We start from the raw sequence: 22,428 nt of genomic DNA, 5'->3' as shown, positions 1-22,428 counted from the left end.
TAGGAATTACATAGTTTGAGAGAGACAGCGAAAGAAAGAGGCAGCAGCCAAAAGTGTGTTACAAGTTTTCGCACACCCGAAATATTCCAATTCAATGAAATAATATTAATAAATTTAGAATTAATGCAAATTTAATACAAAGTGCATGTGCAAATCGTTGTGCAAACGGGTAAATGCAAATTAAATTGTGTGCACAAGCGCAACGAAAAAAAAGCAAATAGAAAATATAAAAGTCCAAAAAGAACTGAGCAGACAACGGGTGAATAAGAAGAAGAGGGTGGCTGGCGGTGGCTGCTCTGCTCAGCTCGTGTGTGCAAGTGTTGTGTGTATACGGCGCTGGAAACTAGGCGGTGGTAAAATGTAAAGCCGAAAAAAAACGAAGAAAATTGCGCTCCCGCCTGCCCACCCCTGAGTGGGTGGTGGGTGGACACTATATACGTGTGTGTGTGTTTATGTGTGTGTTGAGAGCGAGAGAGAGTGCGTGCCTGTGTATTTGTGTGTGCGTGATAGTGCGTGAGAGATATGAGAAACTACTAAATGGAAACTCAGACAAGCGCCTAAAACACCACCCAACCACCCAAAACTAAAACTAAACGCGACGCACCCACGCAAAAAAGCGGCATAAAATAATATTAAAACGAAAACCAACAAAATATAATACACAATATTACAAAAAAAAAAAAACGCAGCATCAATGGAAATGTGGAGCAACTTGCTTCCTTTCCTTGCTCCCACAGTGCTTTATCCCTAGCCCTAGTGCAGGCCCTCTACCGGCACAACGACCCGTTTAATACATTTGCGCCTACGCCCACGCCTAACCAACACTCACACACACAAACACATACATACTCACACGCATTATGCATACATTTGTATGTTATGCATACACACAAAAACGCAGGACCTGGCCACATTTTTACCAAAATATATGTGATAAATCATCAAAAGTTGGAAATTTGTTTGTGTGTTGAGCTATTTAGCCAGCCGATAGCATTTGCTGATTAGATAAAAAGATATTGATGAATATCTAACTATATAGAGGCACTAATACCAATTTAGCTATACGAGCCATATGCAAATTGTCTGAAACACTTTGCTGCCGCAGCAGCAGCTGTCTCTGCTTCTTTACTGCATGTGCATGTGTGTGTGTGTCTGTCTGTGCCTGTGTGTGTGTTGTCACTTTGGCCTGATAAGAAAAATACAACAGCAACACTTTAGTTCAATTATAATACGCGCCCTATTGGACGGACAGTACAGACAGTGCTGGCCATAAAATTAGGCGCACTTGTCAAAACAAACTTGCTGTATGTGTGTGTGACTCATTGATTGTTATTATTTATGCTCTAGAGAAAATCCAATTGGAGGCTGCGCGCATTTGTATTTGAACTCTGACAGTGTATTTATAGTAACTTAAGCTATAACTTGTAAATAAACAAAATAAATATATATATAAATATATAAAAGGAAAGTGCAATCCATTAAGCCAAACGCTAAACGCTAACTGACAAGTGCTGCCAAGCCAACAAACGCAATAAATAAATATTTAAATAAACGCAACAACAACAACAAAACCTTAAAATGGGCTGCACTACATCCGCCGAAGAGCGCGCTGCCATACAACGTTCCAAACAAATCGAAAAGAATCTGAAAGAGGATGGCATCCAAGCGGCAAAGGACATTAAACTTTTGCTACTCGGTAAGTCAATAAAAAACAACAACAACAACAACAATCATATAAACATAAACATAATTGCACTCGAAACACAACTTGCAGCCAGGAAGTTCAACTGCATTTCCGTTTGTGTACATACCTATACATATACATATATATAGTATATATATAAATGTAATTTCTTTATCAGCTGTAATGGCTCAAAGAGCACTTGAGCGTTGTTTTGCATTTTTTCTCTATTTTTAAAGCGTTGATAGACAAGCAAAACTCTTGACTAATTCGGTAATTGCACAGTGGTGCGAAAGCAGTCGAACAGTTAAGCTTTCTCTATGGATTTGATTTGTTTACAACTCAAGGCTGTTGCATGACAATTTTTATTCTTAACCAAGGCAAATGCCACAAAAAACCGAAAATAATCAATTGGGTCAAATCTCTGTGTCGCTGTCCTTGTAGCCAACTCAAGTTAATGACAGCTGACAAATCGACAGGCGCATGCATTTTTAAACTCACTCAGACCACAGTGCAACAGTTGCATACAAAAAAAAAGCAACGCAGCTGTCACAAGCAGTGGCAGCTCAAGATGCGTGGCTGCTTCAAGTGGCTACGCGTCAGCATCCGCCAACCCACCAAATGCCAAACGCCACTTGACACTGAAGCGTCTGCACGTGTTAACCTCCTCAACCCCCGCCCATTTGACATGCCAGGTAGACAACTTACTCGAAGCTTAGCTCAAGCGTTTAAGCTAACTGACTGACTATGACATTGACATTGATAGTTAATCCTATTTAACTGATGGACACGCGCACACTTTATGATAATAGCAAGCACTAACTAAGTAGTGCAAGCAAAATAAACAAAGACGCACACACACACACACACACACACACATAAATGAAGAATATGAATGTAAAGCGTAACTAAAATTATGCTAAGCACCAACGCACAGACAGCTTTCAATTCAATGGATTTTCTATAGCAGTTAAGCAGACAAAGACGCAGATTACACTTGAAGAAATTAAGGGTATGAAATAAAAGCCAAGAGATTGCATTTAAGCCTTGTGGCATAGAAATGCAAATTCGTTTAACTACAAAATGTAATTTAAAGCTTGTAAACTAATAAAAATAAAGCCACGATGATGTTTTAAAACAATTTGAGTTTGTTTCTTATGCAAAATTATTGTTATTGGAGAATTCTTGCTAGCAATTTATGATTCAAACTTTATTAGACACTAAGTCTCAATAATAGTTTAATATATAAAAAAAATATGAAGCATAATAATTCGTATTTGTGTTTCATTGTGTGAAATTAAAGCATAAAAAGTACAAAAATGAAGCAGAAATATTGGCGCTTGAGCAGCTCTTGAGCCTCTAACCAAAAGTTAGCACTGCTGTGGAAATTGCAACTTGCAACAAAGCCAATATATGCGGCTTGTTATTGCTGCTGCTGCTGTTGCTGTTGCTCTTGTTGCTGTCGTTTGTTATTACTGCATGCACTTTGGGCTCAAAGAGACGAATGGCGTTTGGCGAATGGGCCCGGAAGCATCAAATGGCAGGCAGGAAGCCGAGCAGCAAACAATGAACGACAAGGGACAAGGCGCTTGTAACTGTTGCCAGTTACCAGACTTGGGTGTGGTTGTGGACAAAACATCGATACACACAAGTGGCACACGCTGCTCCTTGCCCCAAAGCACAAGCTGCAGCTACAGCGGAAGCTTTAACACTTTAACATAATTTTGCAGCCAAAAGAGGCCAATGAGGAAAACGTTGACACTGCTGTGGTTAAAGCCAAAGGCAAATGAACAAAGAAAATGTAAACAAAGCAAAGCAGCGCTAATATTAACTAATTAGTTGCAAAGTGTTTGCAATTTTAAGCTATAGACAGTTAATAAATATTCTGCTCAATCAAAACTAAATTGTTTATACTTATTTAAATGTATTCGAGCCAAAGTGTCAAGAGTTATTGACTTTAATAAAGATTTCTTTACAGTTTCACACTCTGCGCGTCTCTTTCACTTATTCACTCTCTCTCTCTCTCTCTCTCTCTCTCGCTCTCTGCTTTCTGAATGTGCCAAATACAGCACAAATCGAATTTAATTGACGCAAGTCAAATGCCATATGAAAGTGCCAAAAGGCGCTGGCCCCGCAACCTCACACAGCAGCTAGACAGCCTGTTACAGTCTGTATGCTATGTATATTGCCAGCAGCAAGTGCTCGACAATGTTGCCATTTAAAAGAGTTCGCGTGATAATAAAAAAAAAAGGCAATTGTAAAAAACAGCAGCAGCAAGCACTACTAATAATATAGAAGCAGTCAATTTGTTTGTCGTTGTCATTGGCTGCGGTTGGTCTCTTGTTGTTACTGTTGTGGTTGTGGTTCGCCAGCACAGCAACCAAACCACCCAACCACCCACCCGCTAGACCCCACAATTGCACTGCGCTCTAACCCAATTCTTTTAATAATTTTATTTAATGCTGCGCGCATTGTTTTCACTTTTTGTTTCACTGTTTGGGGCGCTGTTAATTCAATTTAATTTTTGCTGTTTTGCTTATGAGCATACAACTAATTTATGCATTTTATGTAGCACAGTGTAGTGTGTGTAGACCATTTGCTTTGGCACGCCATTTGCCCGTTTTGCCGCTATGAAATGAAATTACCTTACAACCAACCACTGACATCGACGCCAATTATCGCCACATTTAACTATTGCCCCCCCTCGGGACCCCTCACTCTCCTTTGCTTGCCAGCCATTCATTAATTGGTGCAGGTTCGTTTTTAGTTCTGCGAATTGTCGTGCAAATAACAATTGAGGCTTTACGCTCAGCAAAGAAAACTCTAATTAGATACTGAAATTAAGTACAAAAATGCAAGCAACTAATTTTGTATTAATTAAAGAGCAGGCGCATTGAACTTTATAAAGAAAATACATGCAAATTTTAGTTATAAATAAATAAATTTGAATTAATGCAAATATTTTAGCGCATATTTTTATTTTAAAATAGCACAAAATGTTGTTTGTCATTTTTTAAAAACTATAAATTTTTTTATATCAATATATATTGTTTATTAATTATATAGCAGAAATCTATGCAACGAGCGTCGAACTTTATTAACTAAATCCATGCAAATTTTATTTATAACCAATTTGTTTCTAGCTTTTAAAAGTTCTTTTAGAATCAACAAATTTTAAAATATGTTTATATATATATTTTAATAAAATAGTTTAAAATATTATGTTTGTGTATTATGTTTATAAATTTCTCTTGTTTTTTTATATATGAATATAAATTTATATATTAAAAGTTCTTTAGAATCAATAAATTTAAACATGATTTTTTTAAATAAAATAATTTAAAATATTATGCTAAAATATTATGTATAAATTTCTCTTATGCTTTTTAAATGGCATATTGAATTTGTCGCTAATTCAGCTACTAAAATTAATTTGTAGCGCATTAATTAGTAGCCAAGGTCATCTAATTACACTTAGCCTGGCTACGCTAATGGGTTTTACCTATGGGTTTTAAACGCAGACCCCACTTTGACGCATTCAATCAAAATCAAGACAATGATAAAAGCAAATCAACTGATATTTCAAACGATTATTCAGTGCTTCAGTGCCGGCGGCTTATGTTGGCCGTTACTCGCTGATTTGAGTTGCAATAAACCGCTGCTGGAGCTAAGCCATACAGTTATTGTTAATGAGTTTATAAGCGTGAATTTATTGAAGCTTGGGGCACTGCGGCTATAATTTGCGCAAGCTGCAAAAATATGGGCATTAAAAAACACTTGTTTGGTGCTAGGTATGAGTACTCGTTACTCGCTACACGCTACACGCTACAAATGTTTGAACCAATTGCAGCGCAGCGTGCGCTCAGCTCGCAGCTTTTTATTCCAGCGCCTAGTCAAGCTGCTTGGCATGCGCGTGCCAAAGCTTTGTGCAGCTTTTGTGTACCACAAAAAAAAGCTGCAACTTCAGAGAGTGCGAGAGAGAGTGAGCGAAAGCACTGTGAAGAGAGTGAGCGCTAGTGCTAGCGTGTTTAGGGCGGCTCCGTGTAGCTTCCGAGCAGCAGCGAGGAGTCCAGTTTAGCTGTAGCTCCAGCCAACTCAGTCAGTTGGTTTGTTTAAGAGCCAAAAAAAGTAAAAGAAAAACGCGCTTTTCACGCTGTGTGTGCAAAATTAATAGTCAAAGCTGTTAGCTATAGTAATAAAAAGAAGTATAAACAAATGCCTATAAAATTGAATTATTAGCGCTAGTGACAAACTTAGTAGGCGCGACAAGTGCGCACTAATTAGTTTAATTAACAACAACAGCAATAGCTAAACTAAATTCTGCGTTTATTTTACGCGCATGAATCATTTAAATTTTGCGTGCTGTGCCTGGATGCGTGCAACAACAATAAACAATACACACACACACACACACATACAAAAGAATAGCAAACGAATCAAATTTTCATTTTGTGCTTTTCTACACATTTGGCAATTCCAAAAGCCACAACAGCAACAACAACAACAACGAGCTGTACGCATTGGGCCTGCTGCTTGTTTTGCGTCAGAAATAAAAGCCAGCAACCCCCTGTGCAGTGCCCTCACCTCAACCCGCTCACACACACACTTAAATATGCTCTCTACATAGCTATGTGTGCATGTGTGTGTGTGTGAATGTGTTTATGGCCACTTGTAAGACCAGCGCAAATGAAACAAATAGCGCACACATATAAAATATGAAAAATTTCTGTGCGACTGGCCATGGAATTGCATATCATGCCACATTAATTAGATATATCAATATTATTTATGATTATAGTATAGTGTATATGCATTAATCATGCATAAAATATACAACTCGCCAAAGTTGCTTTTTATTTGCTTATTTTATTGATTTTATTTCTAACCAAATATGTGTGTGAGTGTGTGTGAGTTTGCGCTTGTCTCACGCTGCGTATGCGTAACGTTGAGCACAGCGGCTGGAGAGCGCCAAAACTCACACTCAGCGCTAGTCTTTTTACTTAGTTGAGCGCTAATTGTGTTGAAATTCTATTACAACTTTTTTGTTTTTTACTTTTTTTCTATATTTCCAATTCAAAGTCAAAAAGCACAGCAACGAGCTTTCAAAGTTCATTCATGCGCGCGCTCTCTCGCTCGCTCTCACTCTTGCATTTGTTGGGGGTTGCTTTTCTTTCGTTTGTTTGCTACTCGTTTGTTTCGCAGCATTTCTCGTGCAGCATCTGCGTGGCAAGCAGGACATTTGTCCTGGGCCAGTGTGCAACGTCTACAGTTTGTCAACAAATGCGCATTAATTCAATTGTTATGTCATTACTAATAATCAAACAAATATTTACATGTGCAGCTAACGCAAATACAAAACTTAAGTGTTTTTTATTAAATTAAATTGTGTTATAAACAGACTTCAATTGTGTGTGTGCGTGTTGGGCAGTGACCAGTTTTTGAATTTTTCGGTCATTGCTTAGTTCATTTCGTTTTGTTCCTAAACGTGTTCGGCCATTGATTTGGCCGATATTCAACTTCATTCAAAACGTTTTGCGTCGAGGCAATACGCACCATGGGCTGCGCACAGTCTGCCGAGGAGCGAGCCGCAGCCGCTCGCAGTCGCCTGATCGAGCGTAATCTCAAAGAGGATGGAATACAAGCGGCCAAGGAGATAAAGCTGCTGCTGTTGGGTGAGTTGGCGACAGCGACAGCGTTGGCCTTAATTATCATAGCCTACTTAGTGGCTAGCCACGCCCATAGGCATGTCTGTCAAAATGTTCTATGACTAATCAACAAAAATATTTCATTTGCATCGTTTGCATCAGTTGCTGCTGCTTTTGCTTTTGCGAGCGACTTACTCAGTCATAAATTTAATAATCATCATAACTTATTTTCTGCCAGGCCATAGACGACTGGCCAAAGTTCAAGGTCGTGGCTGTGGGTGGGCAGCACATGCATGTGTGTGTGTGTATTTATGATGCGGCTGCTTTGCACCGGGAATTGTTGATGGCAAAAACAAGAATTTCATTATGCCAAACTAACTGGAAATGGAAATGTAAATGGCTGGGGCCAACTTATGCAACCTTTTTATACGGAAACACATATAAGCTTTTAATTAAATGAACAGCAACATTTCTAGTTAATGCTCAAATTGTAATGCAAAATAATTTGTAGGAAATTGTAATTCAAAAACTGCGCTTCAAGTTTTAAAATAGAAATTACTCAAACAGTTCAGAGCGCCTAATCGCGTTTGCGCCTGCATAAATATTTTGCAGCGTTAATCAATCTAAAAGGGCATAAATAAATATAACATAATTTATTGCCTTTATTGTTGCTTAAAAATAAGCGAAACTTCAATTATAAAAGGTTTTGATTAAGTGTGGAAAATTAACTTTGATAACTTTATATATTTGAAATTATATTTATTATTATTTTATATTATAAAATATATTGTTAGTTAAACACTTAAGCATTTAATAACTGACAACTTCATATATGTGTATTTAAAATTATATTTATTATTATTTGATATTATTAAAGACTTTAACCTTTGCAATTTTCATGCTCAACAACGAACTTTTCAATTTCCACTTAAGCAGCCCAATGTAGCTGCTCGACTTTAAGCCAAATGTATGTTTTATTGACATTGTGGAACGTCGTTTAACATTTCATTTCCTCACAACAGCCAAAAAGGCCGAAGAATTATTGCTGCTTGCAATTTCTTGTTGTTTACAATTTTATATTTCATTTAATTTCCTCCCAGCCAAATATCGAGCGTCAGACGCAGTTTTAATTTCTGTCAGTAAAGCAGCGAACTACGTGCGGCTGTGTGTGTTTACTTTTCTCACACACTGTACTGTTTATTTAAAATAAGTTGCGCGTTGCTGCGCCCTTACTTATCAAAATAATCAACCAAAAATACAAACTACGTAGAAGTTTACGTGCTTGCCTCGCGGCGTTGCAAGTATTTATGCATTTACGTAGGCATTAAATTTAAAGGCCGCACTTGCAACACAAACAATTCACATTTCGTGTGCCATGGCATTAATAAACAAAAATCTGTAGATGAAAACGCAGCGCCAAGTTGCGTTAAAGTTAAATTCACAAGCATTTCCGCTTATGTGGCAAGGCCTTGTTGCATGCCACTCGACAAGAAATTCAGCAGCAATTAACAACAGCTAAGCGCATTGAACTCGCTCGTTATGCACATAGAAAGGTAAACACAACATTTTATAGGCCAGTGCGGCGTGTACTTAATTTAATTTATGTAGACAGTCGCTAACATGTAAATGAGGCACAAGCTCGTCAAGTGGGCGGCACGAGCCCTTTCCGGGCAGTAGTCTATATATAAATATAACAATGTGTATACAATAATTTAGTACAAATAGTAGAGCAGACGAACTATTAGTTGTCTATTAAAATATAAACTACAGTACACTTTGCTTAATAAGCTGAATATGCTTTGAATTGTTTCTGCTTTCAATTTGATTGAAAGGTTGAAATGTTTAAAGTTAATTAATCTTTATATATTTAGTAGAAAGCATATAGGTTTTACATAAATAGTAGCGCAGACAAACTAATTATGTTAGTTGTCTATTCAAATATTAAAATATTCCGAATATGCTTTGAATTGTTTTTGATTGAAAGGCTCTAATGCTTATAGTCAATTGATCTTTATATATTTAGTAGAAATTTGAATTTCAGCGTAAGTTTAGAAATGGTAGAGCAGACAAACTATCAAGCTAATTATGTTAGTTGTCTATTAAACTCTATAAACAATATTTCACTTCTTTGAATTGTTTTTGATTTGCATTTGATTGAAAGCCTCGAATGTTCATAGTCAATTGATCTTTGTTCTAGTGTAGCTAAAAAAAAATCAAACTTAAATGCAATGTAAATTTGAATTTCATAGTAAGTTAATTTATGCTGAATTGCAATAAAGTTCAGCTGCTGCTAATGTTAAAAGTCAATAAGTCAATGGATAGCTGTTCATATTTAAAATTCTGTTTACATAAGTTTCGCGCATATGAATTTTCACCAATACATTGAATGTGTTTTTATCATAAAGCTTGATGCTTGCCAAATTCGCAGAATTATATTGATTAAGTAAATATTTGGCAATGCACTGATGTATGGTCATTTGGCTAATCATAATTAAGCAATTTAAAATTCACAGTCGCAGTGAGTTACAATGTAAGACGTTGGGAAAAGCAATTTTCCAGCTGAGTTAAATGCACACAGATTATCAACAAGTGTAGAAACAATTTGTGAAAATTGCGAGCGCGCAAAAAAGAAAAGAAAAATTATGTGCGCAGCAACTAAAATTAGACAGCGATTACCTTGAGGCATAGACTGGACATGGAAAGAGAAAGAGAGAGCAAGAGTAGGCGTGTGGCATATTTGGTGCTTGTATAATAAAAACAAAGGCTCAAGTTGAAAGGGGACAACAATTAATCCTTTGTTTTTGTCAGAGCATAAAGATTGCTCAATGCTGTAGCTGCTGTTGATGATAATGATTATGCTGCCCTCAGGGCGTGCGTATGTTACGCTCTCTCTCTCTCTCTCTCTCTCTCCCTCTCTCGCTCTGTGTATGGTTAAAGGCCATTAAGCTCTACTTGTATAATACAAAGCGCACATTTATAGCTCAACCAACAACTACAGCGCTGAACTATGCACTTGCAATCTGTGCATAAATATTTATAGTCCCCACCCCCTACCCCACCCCACCCCACCCCACTTTAACGTCTTGCCTCAGTGCACATAATCAGACGCTAAGCTTAAGGCACTTTACTAAACATTTTCGCTTCTTTCTTTTCTCTCATTTGCAGGCGCCGGTGAATCGGGCAAAAGCACAATAGTCAAACAAATGAAAATTATTCACGAGAGCGGGTTCACTGCTGAGGACTTTAAACAATATCGACCGGTTGTCTACAGCAACACAATACAATCATTAGTTGCAATATTGCGAGCCATGCCAAATCTTAGTATTCAGTATAGCAATAACGAGCGAGAGGTAAGCGCCACGCCCACCAAAGCGCACACAAGCCCACAAATTACAAATGCATAATTTTCAATTTGATTGCAGAGCGATGCAAAAATGGTTTTCGATGTTTGCCAACGCATGCATGACACCGAACCCTTCTCAGAGGAGCTGCTGGCCGCCATGAAGCGTCTCTGGCTGGATGCTGGTGTACAGGAATGTTTCTCGCGCAGCAACGAATATCAATTGAATGATTCCGCTAAATAGTAAGTAACGTTAGCTTTGACTTTAACTTTTATTTTTATAATTCTTGGCACGTACTTTTGCCACTCAATTTATAACTTTGTGCTTGCGCCTGCTGCGCTGTCCACAAAATCAATTAATCTTTTAACAACAATGCGCTGCGCTTGGCTTCTAAGCCAAGGTCAAGGCGAGTGCGCCAGAGTGAGTGTGACTATGGCTTAGATTAAAGATGCTATCAGCATGAATAATCGCTGCTGGCCCATGGACATATAAACTTCATTTACTTATTACTTATTATGCTTTTTTTATGCGCACACATTTGCGCCCAAATGTGCGTACGCCCTCATGCCCTTTGCGTTATGATTAATGACAATAAGCAGTTTTTGCTTGCATACTTTTTGGCGCTTTATTAACTACGACTACGAGCCGTAAAGCTGGCTACGAATTTATGAGCTAAAGAAAAACAGAGTGAGACAGACTTAATAATAACTAAACACTAGTCAACATTAACTACGCGCTGCAGTAGTAGCTTTGTTATATCACGCATACGCCGCGTAGCAGCTGTTTATGCCGGCCTGGGCGTTAGCTTGAAATTCAAAGGCGACTGCGGTATGTACGTGGAATTAACGCGATAAACAAACTCATCGCTCTCATAGCTGACTTCATATTTGCGAAAGATCTGCAAGCAAAATAGCAAATGTAAGCTAAGCAGTCAAGCAAAGTTAAAGCGTTTGTCACCTTGGCTAGCAGCGTGTGCAGCTCAATTTCAGCAAAGCGACGTCCCACGCACATGCGACGGCCATAGCCAAAGGGCAGACTAACAAACGGATGAATCTTTTGTGCTGCATGTGGGCAGCTCTCAGTGACAGCAGCTGCAAATAGAAATTGTATAAAAATTGTCTAGCAATGTTTGCGACTAAGTTAACCTGGCGCCTGCTTGAGCCAGCGTTCGGGCATAAAGCGTTTGGGTTCGGGAAAATACGTGGGATCATTGGATACAACCAGATGCGGAAAGATGACGTGTGTCTGTGGATTATATAGAAATATAGCATGACAGTAAGCAAACGGCACGACGACGTTCACTTACGCCCTTTGGCACATGATAACCGTTAATAACTGCATCCGCCTGCAAGTTGCGTCCATTGGCAATGACAACCGGCTTCATGCTAAAGTTAAATAGAAAAAAAGTGGACACATTAAAGCGGGGTGCAAACAACTTTTATATACACTTTGACTAGAACATCGCAGCAAACACACGCACGCACTCACAAAAACATACATACAATTGAAAATTAGAATGTGAATAACTCCTAAGTTATTAACCCGAACTTTCTAACTTTCGGCATTGGTCAAAACTATAACCAAGCGTTTTTGTGATTTTTTTTTTAGATTTTTAAATATTTTTTTGTTCCTTAATATCGTTAATTTTTGGATTTGCGGGGGGAGGAATTAAAGTAAAATAAAATAAAAGCGTTCGGGTTTGCATATAGAAGCAGCTATATACCAAATTTGGTTGCTCTAGCTCTTATAGTTACTGAGAAACATGCTACCCTTTTCCATTTTCATGCTACCCTTTTCCATTTTTTACAATAATAACAAAGTGTATAAAAAAGTTAGTGAGCTTAGTGCGCGCGTGGGTGTGGATTAGTTATTGATTGGCTTGACGCCTACCGTAGCGTTTCCTTAACACAGGCACGCATATAGGGCATTTGTTCAAGGACATGCTGATTGATTTGCGCGTCCTGCGTGGGAAACACACGCTTCAGTTCGTCAAACAGGCGCTGCTGCTTCTCCGGATTCTTGGCCAGCTGGTAAATGGTCGAGGACGCGGCCACCGATGTCTATGAAAATGAAATGAGCAAATGTTTCAATTTGCGCCGCAATTTGGCTGCCGCCGCCGCTTACTGTATCCACGCCCACTAGAAATAGATCCAAGGCCAGCACGGCTGCCAATTTGCGATTCCCAGTCTTGCGCACAATGCGCTCCACTATGGATATATCCGCCTCATGCTCAGGCTGAGCTTTGCGTGCAGCCGCCTTGTCCATGGTCTGTCCAATATGCTTCATGCAAATGCTGCCAAATTATTGAAATCAATCAAATTGAATCGTGTGCACTTCGCTGGCAGCTGCACTTACGCTGAGAATTGATCCAGTGCGCGCACAAAGCTGCGATACGCTTTGGTTGGGTACAGACGCCAGAGCGGCATGCGCAGCTCCAGCTCTGGCACCGCCCAGAAAAACGTATTGATGGCCTCGATAATTTGCTGCGCCTCCGCACTGCCCTCCGGCTTCAGGCAGCCCAGACGTGTGTCCAGCGAGACGCGCCCAACAGCTGCGGACCAAAAGCAAAGCAAAAATTGAGAAAATAGCGAGCAAAACTATTTGCTTTGCTTACATTCGAGCGCCCATTTGTACAGTTCGTGCAAAAAGTTGTCGGGCAGCTGCTGCTGCTCGTTGCGCATCTCCTCAATGCTGCGAAAGGCAAAAGGCAGAAGGATAATAATGAGGCACATTATGTAAGCGCAGTGTGATGCTTACCGCAACATAAACTCGCTGGCAATATCATTCAGTGGCTTTATATATTTCTTGGCAGTCTGCGGCTGCAGCAAAATCTGCTGCACCTCCTGCCTGAATGCCTCCCACTTGGGTCCGTGCCTAATATGCAAATAGATGTGAGTCTACGCCCAAGCTGCAGTCAACTGTGCGCTATACTTACACGCCAATTAGGCCGGCAACATCGCCGAAGAAGTCGCGTCGTAGTTCGCCCTTGTAGTGACGCAGCGAGGGCATGGAGGGTCTGAAACGAACAACAGTGCGTATGAGCAACTTGACACTTGTCGTTGTGCGCGCGTGCGACACATCAAAGACACATAAAAAATAGATATTTTATTAAATTTTTATATGAAATATATTTTTACATTTAAATGAAATTTCTTGCTGTGTACTCTGCGCGTTTGTTTGCCCTGCCTTGTTGCCTGTAGCAACCATAACGCGCATTCATATAAATTAAATGGCAAATCAAAATATGAAAGTTATGCCTTTTGCCAAATGCCAAAGCAGCCGCGTGGTATGCGCTGCTTTAGAAGTTGCCACAAAGGCCGCACATATTTGTTGCTCTTTTATTTATAGCTTGTTTACAATTAAAAAACTCGTAGCCAAGCAATAATTAAACTTTCGTTCTAACAATAAATACCGAAAACCAGTTTAGCTCGTTTCTGCGCTGAGTTCATAGCTTAGGTCAGCAAATCTCTTATAAAGTTGCATACAAAATGCATAAAATTTCAAGTTTATAAACTAATGCAGAGCAACAATTTAACAATTTAATATGTCCAAACAGCAGTTGCAACATCGCATACGCAGCTCGAGCGACTACGTGACAAACTCAACTCAACTCAAACTCTCAATTCAAATGCTTATCTTGGCTGCCGCTTGGTTTCCCACATGCCGTATAAACATAAAAAATGTTTTACGAGTCATCGTTAAATAAAAGGAATGTGCGTTTTGTCTCTGTTTGTGTTTTATGTTTAGCAAATGTTGAGCCCACACACGCAAAAGTGTTGAATGAGCTGCTGCGACTACGACTCGAGTTAGTTAGACACACTGTCGCGTAATTTTAATTCAATCAATTAGCAACTATGCGCAGCATCAATCTTAAGCGTAAGCTTAAGCAATGACTTGACATTTTTGAGCCACTTTAACTTGTCTAGCCGCGCTGTCTATTTGATATACATAAACATATTTATATTTTTACTTTTTGTATACGCAACTTGGCTAAATTTGGTTCATGGCCAACACGCTGCATGTTTAGGCCAACAAAATAATAATAAAAATAAGTTATAAGTGCCTTGTAGTTTATTAAAGAAAGCTTTGGCGCTTCATTCAAAAGCTTTTTGTGCAGAAATCAAATGAATTCATTTTTGTGAAGCGTTGTGAGATTTTTTGTGTGTTAGGCCTACAGCTTGTTGTCTTGTTGGTCTGTCAGGTGAAAGTTGCGCAGCGTCGTTGAATTATTTCAAAAACAAATTGCAGCAGTTGCTGCTGCTGTAATTGTGTTAATTGTGCTTTAATTAGTTGTAATTACAGCAGCCAGAGTAAAGCAATCCTTGCGCTGGCTCTGCCTCTGGCTCTGCTCATTATGCAAAATGCCAGCCTGTGTGGCAATGCTAATAATTTAATTATGAATTTAATGCAATGTGCGCATAAATAAACGTATGCACAGCACGCGTGCTCTCCCTCTCCCACACACACTCTCTCTCTCTCTCTCTCTCTCTCTGTGTAATGTTATATGTTGCGTTACATGGCTGCGTGGGCAGCACAGCAGGCAAATTAAAATCAAATATGTGTGTGTGTGTGTGTGTGGGCTCAGTAGCTCGCATTAAAGTGCACTCATGCCCCAAAGCTGTGGCCTGGAGTGTTGCCTAGCAGCGCTTGCAATGCATTTTCTTTATAAAAATCAATCTAATTATATAACATAGCAGTTGTCCTTAAATCAATTAATTCTACTTCGCTGCTGCACGCGTAAAATATTGTTGAAATAATTAATGCTGGCTTTGAATTCATTTGAACTTGAAATTCAAATGCTTGAAGAAAATTACAGCTTGCTGACTTAGTATTGGTGAATGCCAACAAAGTCACCAATACAAGTCGAACTGCAGCATTTCTATTTTCTACGCAGTTAACATTTAATTTTCATTACAACAGCTGACTGAACTTCTTGTTAACTTCACTAGCTCTGCATTCTATACATAGCATTGGTGAAATTCTTAGTAAACTCACCAACAGTTGTCTGCTTTGTTGCTTATTTTGTAAACTTTAAACTTCGAATGCTTGAACGTATTTACAACTTGGGCTATAATGCTGAGTTAGTATTGGTGAATTCACTGTATGCTTTTCATAGCTAAAATCACCAACAAAGTCACCAATACCAGTGGAAGTGCAGAATTTCTATTTTCTACGAAGCTGAACTTTAATTTTGATTACAACAACTGACTGATTTTTTAATTTTAAAAGTTCTGCTTTCCATGCTTAACATTGGTGAAATTCCTAGTAAACTCACCAACAGTTGTCTGCTATGTTGTTTATTTTAAAACATAAAACTGGCATTACTTTAGCTAGAATCCAATTATTGTTGAATTGTTGAACTCACTGCTTGCTTTTCACCAACGAAATCAACAATTGTTGAGTCGCATTGTTGGCTATCTATGCAACTGACATTTAATTCTGACAGCATTTCAATGAAATGCATTTTTTTAATTAACACTCTAACGCACAATGCTTGTCAAACTGTACGCTTGGGCTTACCTATGCGGCATTGCCTCCTCCTTTTTGAATATGTTGCGTATTTCATCGCCATCGAATACAAACAACAGATCCGGATGTCCAATGAGTCCGCCCACTTTGGCCATCTTGCCGTAGTTCACATGCAGCTCGTGCATTATTTTGTCCAGTTCGCTTATTTTGTACATGCCTGCGAGAGTTTACTGTACACACATACACACTTGAAAGCGCGGCCAAGTAATACGAACCAATTAACGGAGCAAAGCGCCACGAATTGCCAATCAATGGCAACGGATATGGACCCGGCACCTCGGAGTAAGGACGCACAGCAGTCTGCGCTTTAGTTGTGGCTGCTGTTGTAGCTGTTGTTGTTGTTGTTGCTGTTGCTGTTGTGACGCTGCAAGTGAAGCGTAGTTTAAGTTGAAGACTGCCCCAGTTGAGTTTAGTGACACTTACCCAACTTTGGCTGCAGGCTCTGCTACTTGCTGTTGTTGTTGTTGTCGCTGTTGTTGTTGCTTTAGTTGCTTCAGTGCGCCAGACGCAATTGATTTTTCAATTTCCGCTGCCACGCCTTGTCCATCGGGCGGTCCACTGCGCGCTGAGCCAGAACCCGGCAGCAGCGTCGACGTTGCCGAGTAAGTTGTGCGCTTGATCAGCGCTGCGGTTGTCTTGCGTAAGCTGCTGGACATGTTAATTGGCTAAAAGCAACACAGCAAATTTAATTTCATATGCATTTGTTTAGCAAATTTTTTAAACAATGCTTTTTGTTTAACACAAGAACTTTCTGTGGCTGCAACTTTGTTGGCAAGTTGACAGCTTTTGCTGCTGCTGGCGCTGCAAAACTTTTGTTTGCCACTTTATTGCAGTGAGTTGGCAGTTTATAATATAAAAAACCTTTAAATTGCATTTCAAGGTCTTAAAAATTGTATTGTTCGCACGCAAATAGTAAAAAGCGCTGAGTTTAATTGTTAAATATTTGCTTAGAGCTATGTTAGGTAGTCGCTATTTGCATTTGTTTGTCAATATTTGAGGCAGCAACTGCTCGCTAAATAATAGAACAGACTTTTGCATAGTTTTTGCTCACACACACACACACACAATCAACGCATTTATTATGGCTCAATCATTTGGGAAATGATTGTCATCAAGCCATAACTTGAGGTCCGCTCGATTTAGCTTGAGTATCTGGGAAATGTTTACACAGCGACAGCAGCAATCAGCAACGACAGCAGCAGCAGCAGCACTTAGTTCAGCCAAAGAGCAGCAAAAGCATTTGGCAAACAATGAACAATTTATAAACAGACAGAGCTGGGCTGACTTTTATTATTAGATAACATATTGTCGGTTCGTCTGTCGTAAGAGCAATTTTCATTTGATTTGGGCTCAATTTTCGAACTTAAAGCTGTCAATCAACTGCAGGTAGACACTGTACGAAAATATGTTGGGGCTATTAAGGCTAATGAGGAGCAGTCTAGCTTTAAATTTATGCAGCGTATACACACAATTGAGTTGCGTTTATGCTGTGGCACGCTGCGTATGAGCAATGCTCAAGATTGCTCATACGCCGCATGCTCCGCAAAAAAGCGACGACTGCGCCTGCTCGAACTTTTGTTCGCTGCTAATTTAAACATACAAACGAAATTTTGATGAAATCTGTGTGTGTGTGCGTATCCTTGCCCTTGCCTTGACTAGCAACGACCTTCAGCTGCGTCTACATACAAGCGGCCTTATCATAATGCGCCTCCATAATGAACTCAAGTGATAATCCTTGCGCGTCAACAAGCTCAAAAAATGTAAAAAAAGCAACAAAATGCCAAGCAGCCAAACATATGCGGCTCAATGCAAAATATTAATACATATATATTTTTTTTATATATGCGCACATTGAATTGCCCTGACTCTAGCGAGGCGCATACTTTTGGCAGCCATTGTTCTTAATAGCCAAGGTGCCTTTACGCACGACTGCCCAACGGAATCGCAATGAAATCGAAACTTTGACACAGCTATTGTTATACATATATATATAGAAGTATATAGCTTGTTAGCATTCTAATGTTAAATACTTGGCGATTGTGCAGAACGAAGCGAGAAAGTTTTGTGTGTGGGTTGGGGGGGGGGTTTGGCTGCGCTTTTGTTTGACGCTTATGTCATAAGTCTGCTGCTTTTGTTGATTTGGCTTTAGGGCTGTGGCGACTGTTTGCGCTACACTTTGCCAATTGGCATAGATTTGTGTTTTTTTTTTTAAATATACACAACACTTGGCTGCAGGCTTTTGGCCTTAACACGCCTCACTTGCAACAACAACAACCACAACCACTTTGTGTGGCATTAGCCTCAAGTGCGTTGCACTTCAACTAGTTTTGTCTTTTTTGCGCACTTTGTTTGTCTTTAACGTTTAATTTGGCTTGCAACTAGTTTAGTGGGCTCACCTTGTTGGCTAAAATATTTGTAAATGAAATTTTCAACAGCTGTGCACATTTAAAATACACAAAATTTCTATTGTCTTTATGCCGATTTCTACACTCAGAGACGCTGCCGCTGCCACTTAAACAAGAGCGTCACGCAAGCGTGCAAAACTCAAACTCAAAACTCAAACTTGTTGCCGCTGCTGCAACAAGCCACAGAAATAAAAACTCGAGACCGCGACTTCGAGACTTCGACTTCAACCGCTGCCGCAGAGCAAACGCGACGCACTAAACGCGGCCGCAGCGCTTCTTAGTCTACTTATAGGATTGATAGCGCTGCGCTGCGGTCCGGTTCCGTCCGGTCCAGCGGCTCAGTCGCTGCCGCTCTTCAGTTTTGCTTTTGTTGGCTTTTGTGTTTAGGCGTACGCTGCTAATTGTACGGCGTAATTTGAAATTGAAAGTGTTTGCGCCAACTGCTAATCAATCTTACTAAAAAGCAAAAGTTTTTTTCTTATGTTAATTCCCTAACGGTAAATTGATTAAATCAACGTTTGTTTCATGCTCATTTATTAATATCCAAAACGTTAAAGCAATGGCAACAACAACAATATCAATGCCTAATGCTTGATCGTTAGGCCGCTTGCGATTATGCAAAAAGACAGTTAAACTAAGCAAATACTTAGTAATTTGCATTAAACTTAACGATGCGTTTAGCTCAAGACGTTTAATTGCTAAGATAAAGATAAAAAGTATTTAATGCCGCTCGTGTCATTAATCTTGGGCTTAAGCAAGCTTAGAATTCAGCACAAATTTGTTGCAGTATTTTATAAAATATTTCACAATGCTAAACAATATTGAAAGATGAAATAGCAAGCACTAAGATTAGTTAGTTACAGTGTGTTAATTGTTAAAACAAAACTGCGTAAAAGCAAATAAATCATAAAGTTAAGACAAATGTCTAATTTATAGGCATAAAAGTAAAAGTTTTTTATAATATATAGAAAAAAAATACAATTTTAAAGTGCTAATAATAGTCGAAACTAGCAGCTTAAGTATTTAAATTTATTCATTTATTTACAATATTAATTAATATACAAACTAATATAATAACAAAAGATGGTGCTAGCTACTAAACCCATTTATTCTAAGTATTTAAAAAATTTAAATATTTGAAATCATAATGCAACAAATTTATGTATGATAAAAACTGCAATTTGAAGTCGAAATTAACAGCTTAAAATTTAAAAAATTAAAATATATAATAAAAAGAAAATCAAATTTTAAATTTATGTTAATTACAATTTACAATCAAAATTAACAGCTCAAGACCATGAGCAATATTAAAATGAGTGCTCATTACAATATTTTTAGTTAATTTTTGTGCTCTATTTAAGAATTGGGTTAATATAGCACGAAATTGTACTAAAAATAGCGTAATGAGCATTTAGAAATATTAACACACATTTATTTAAACGTTTTAGCTGCCAGCAATTTTATTTATTTGCTTGACAAGGCTCTAAGCCAAAAGAAAAGCGCGCATTAAGTTTATGTTAAACGATTGAGAAATTAAAGGTAAACAGCTTAAGCAGCTTAAATTAAAGTTGAATTTAAAGCTAATCATAGCCAAGCTATCAGCGCTTTCTTCTCGCTCTCGCTCTCACTCCCACGAAGCGTTGCTAGCTTTTGAGCTTGTTGCTCAATGGAGTTCCCAGTTGGCCTATCTAATGGTGAAATGGCGTGGCGCGGCGCATGTTGCACGCATTCGATTAGCGTATGGCTCATAAATGTAACAAATGCTGTTTGTACTTTATTCAGAGTTTGTTTGTATTATGCAGGCTGCAAAATGTTTCCGCCTCAATGGCCGGGGAGCTATGGTTATGCTTATGGTTATGCCATTTGGGATTTGGAGTATGGCGAGCGTGACTCGTCAATTTTCCTAGCTAATGACAGCGTTGCCAGACTGTCGACTGGTTGCTGTTGAGCAATGCGTCTAATTAAACTGACAATTTACAAAGCGCAGAGTAATTGCCAAATAACAACTAAAGACAAAGCTAAGCCACACAGACAATGCAATAGAAAATAATAAAAAAGGTAAAACAGCCCAAAGTCAAAAGTTGTTGTTGCTGAACTTTACACCTGAAGCTGCGCAGACTGCGGCAAGCAACAAATGAATTATTTGTGTGTGTGTGTGGCACCCTTTTGCCAAATGTTGCGTGTCCGGCGTAAATTACAAGCTTAGCACAGCTCTCTGGGCACATTTGTTTCTTTTGCTGACCTACTTGCCGCCGCGCCGCTGCTTGTGGCACGCAACTGGCGACTGATTGAGAGACACAAATAAAACTAATTATGTACAAAAATAAAATAAAAGACAGTTGCGAAACTGAATGCGGCACACGCACTTGGAGCGCATTTCGAATTGTTTGTTGAGTCGCAACATTTGTTTAACTCTGTTGTTAGTTGCCTAGAGACTAATGAGAGACAACTGTCTGTCTGTGTTTGTGTTTGCTCTTTGCAGTTTCCTTGATGATTTGGATCGGTTAGGCGCCAAGGACTATCAGCCAACCGAACAGGATATTTTGCGCACGCGAGTCAAGACCACCGGCATTGTCGAGGTGCATTTCTCCTTCAAAAATCTGAACTTCAAGTAAGTTAAACACAAAGTTAACCTAAAGTTTGATGTGGCTCATGTGTCTATTTGCTTGGCAGATTGTTCGATGTGGGCGGTCAGCGTTCGGAGCGTAAGAAGTGGATACATTGCTTCGAGGATGTTACAGCGATTATTTTCTGCGTGGCCATGTCTGAGTACGATCAGGTGTTGCATGAGGACGAAACTACGGTAAGTTTAACAGTTACACACAGTAAACTTAAATTAATGAAATTAAATTACAGAACCGCATGCAAGAGTCGCTGAAGCTGTTCGATTCCATTTGCAACAACAAATGGTTTACGGACACTTCGATCATATTGTTCTTGAACAAAAAGGATCTGTTCGAGGAGAAAATACGCAAGAGTCCGCTCACCATTTGCTTTCCCGAGTATACAGGTAAGTGGCGCAGCTTATAGATTATCGCCTTGGTATTTATAGTTTTGCTGCTTTTAGGTGGCCAGGAGTACGGCGAGGCGGCCGCCTATATACAAGCTCAGTTTGAAGCGAAAAACAAATCAACCTCGAAAGAAATCTACTGCCACATGACGTGCGCCACAGACACCAACAACATACAGTTTGTCTTCGATGCTGTCACCGATGTCATCATAGCAAACAATCTGCGCGGCTGTGGTCTGTACTAAGCGCCCGCCCAAAAAGGGGCGCTGCATGTTTAAAGGCGGGGCACAAATGGGAACCGTTACGGTATTAACAGCGCGGGAGCACAACAACCCACCAGCATTGATCAAAAAGCAAATTGATGATAGAACCAACAACCACAACAAACAAACAAACAAACAAGCAACACACAGATACACACATACACACAAACACTCGAAAATTTGCAGCAAGAACAACTAAAGCAAAGAAGCCCAAAGAACTTAACAAATGTGTATACATAGTTATGTGAAATATTATACAGTTGAGCATAGAGAGTTCGAGAGCCTCTCGGTTAGGCCTCAAGTCACACATTTGAATGAGAAAGCATTTCCTATCTACTACTATTTGCATGCAAGCCACATGTATGACATGATACGCACACACACACACACACACACACAGTCACACACACACAAACATACACATTATGCAAGCATTAATGCATTAATCTGTAGCTGTTGTTTGGTCTGAATAATTTTATAGAATTTCATAATTTATGTATGTGTAGTTTAGTTTCTCGTGTATTTATTATTAAACAAAATACCAAGTCAAGTCA

At 39.1% G+C, this 22,428-nt stretch overlaps 2 protein-coding genes across 3 annotated transcripts; one reads left to right on the top strand and one right to left on the bottom strand.

The window, feature by feature from the left end:
- The first annotated feature begins 1,479 nt into the window (after positions 1–1,479).
- On the top strand, positions 1,480–22,428 carry LOC108596862 (G protein alpha o subunit). Of its 2 annotated transcripts, none has more exons than XM_017983009.2 (7): positions 1,480–1,696; positions 10,492–10,676; positions 10,749–10,909; positions 21,084–21,212; positions 21,275–21,404; positions 21,458–21,611; positions 21,669–22,428. In XM_017983009.2, exons 1-7 carry the CDS (start codon positions 1,579–1,581, stop codon positions 21,854–21,856), a joined length of 1,065 nt encoding a protein of 354 aa, XP_017838498.1. In that variant the 5' UTR covers positions 1,480–1,578; the 3' UTR covers positions 21,857–22,428. The 2 variants fall into 2 exon arrangements, with proteins under 2 accessions (XP_017838498.1, XP_017838499.1); XM_017983010.2 differs by lacking the exon at positions 1,480–1,696 and adding an exon at positions 7,072–7,353.
- Positions 11,277–18,843, bottom strand: LOC108596861 (probable cytochrome P450 49a1). The gene is made up of 14 exons (XM_017983008.2): positions 18,593–18,843; positions 16,620–16,861; positions 16,412–16,560; positions 16,188–16,353; positions 13,603–13,683; positions 13,425–13,541; positions 13,282–13,358; positions 13,023–13,218; positions 12,792–12,960; positions 12,558–12,727; positions 11,974–12,052; positions 11,813–11,912; positions 11,625–11,758; positions 11,277–11,565 (listed from the first exon to the last, which is right to left on the bottom strand). Exons 2-14 carry the CDS (start codon positions 16,850–16,852, stop codon positions 11,452–11,454), a joined length of 1,785 nt encoding a protein of 594 aa, XP_017838497.1. The 5' UTR covers positions 16,853–16,861; positions 18,593–18,843; the 3' UTR covers positions 11,277–11,451.

The sequence above is a fragment of the Drosophila busckii genome, chromosome 2R, assembly GCF_011750605.1.
Source record: "Drosophila busckii strain San Diego stock center, stock number 13000-0081.31 chromosome 2R, ASM1175060v1, whole genome shotgun sequence".
NCBI classification, from domain to species: Eukaryota; Metazoa; Arthropoda; class Insecta; order Diptera; family Drosophilidae; genus Drosophila; species Drosophila busckii.
The sequence above is the reverse complement of the archived record's forward strand: the minus strand, read 5'-3'. Positions and strand labels throughout refer to the sequence as shown.

Bases quoted from the DNA above. Each gene is read 5' to 3' on its own strand.
- LOC108596862 (XM_017983009.2), top strand. From the start codon at position 1,579: ATGGGCTGCACTACATCCGCCGAAGAGCGCGCTGCCATACAACGTTCC. The intron at 21,213-21,274 runs GTAAGTTAAACA...TTTGCTTGGCAG, and splicing joins TTCAAAAATCTGAACTTCAA to ATTGTTCGATGTGGGCGGTC. The intron at 21,405-21,457 runs GTAAGTTTAACA...ATTAAATTACAG, and splicing joins TGCATGAGGACGAAACTACG to AACCGCATGCAAGAGTCGCT.
- LOC108596861 (XM_017983008.2), bottom strand. From the start codon at position 16,852: ATGTCCAGCAGCTTACGCAAGACAACCGCAGCGCTGATCAAGCGCACA. The intron at 16,354-16,411 runs GTTCGTATTACT...AAACTCTCGCAG, and splicing joins GCGCTTTGCTCCGTTAATTG to GCATGTACAAAATAAGCGAA. The intron at 12,961-13,022 runs GTAAGTGCAGCT...ATAATTTGGCAG, and splicing joins GCACTGGATCAATTCTCAGC to CATTTGCATGAAGCATATTG.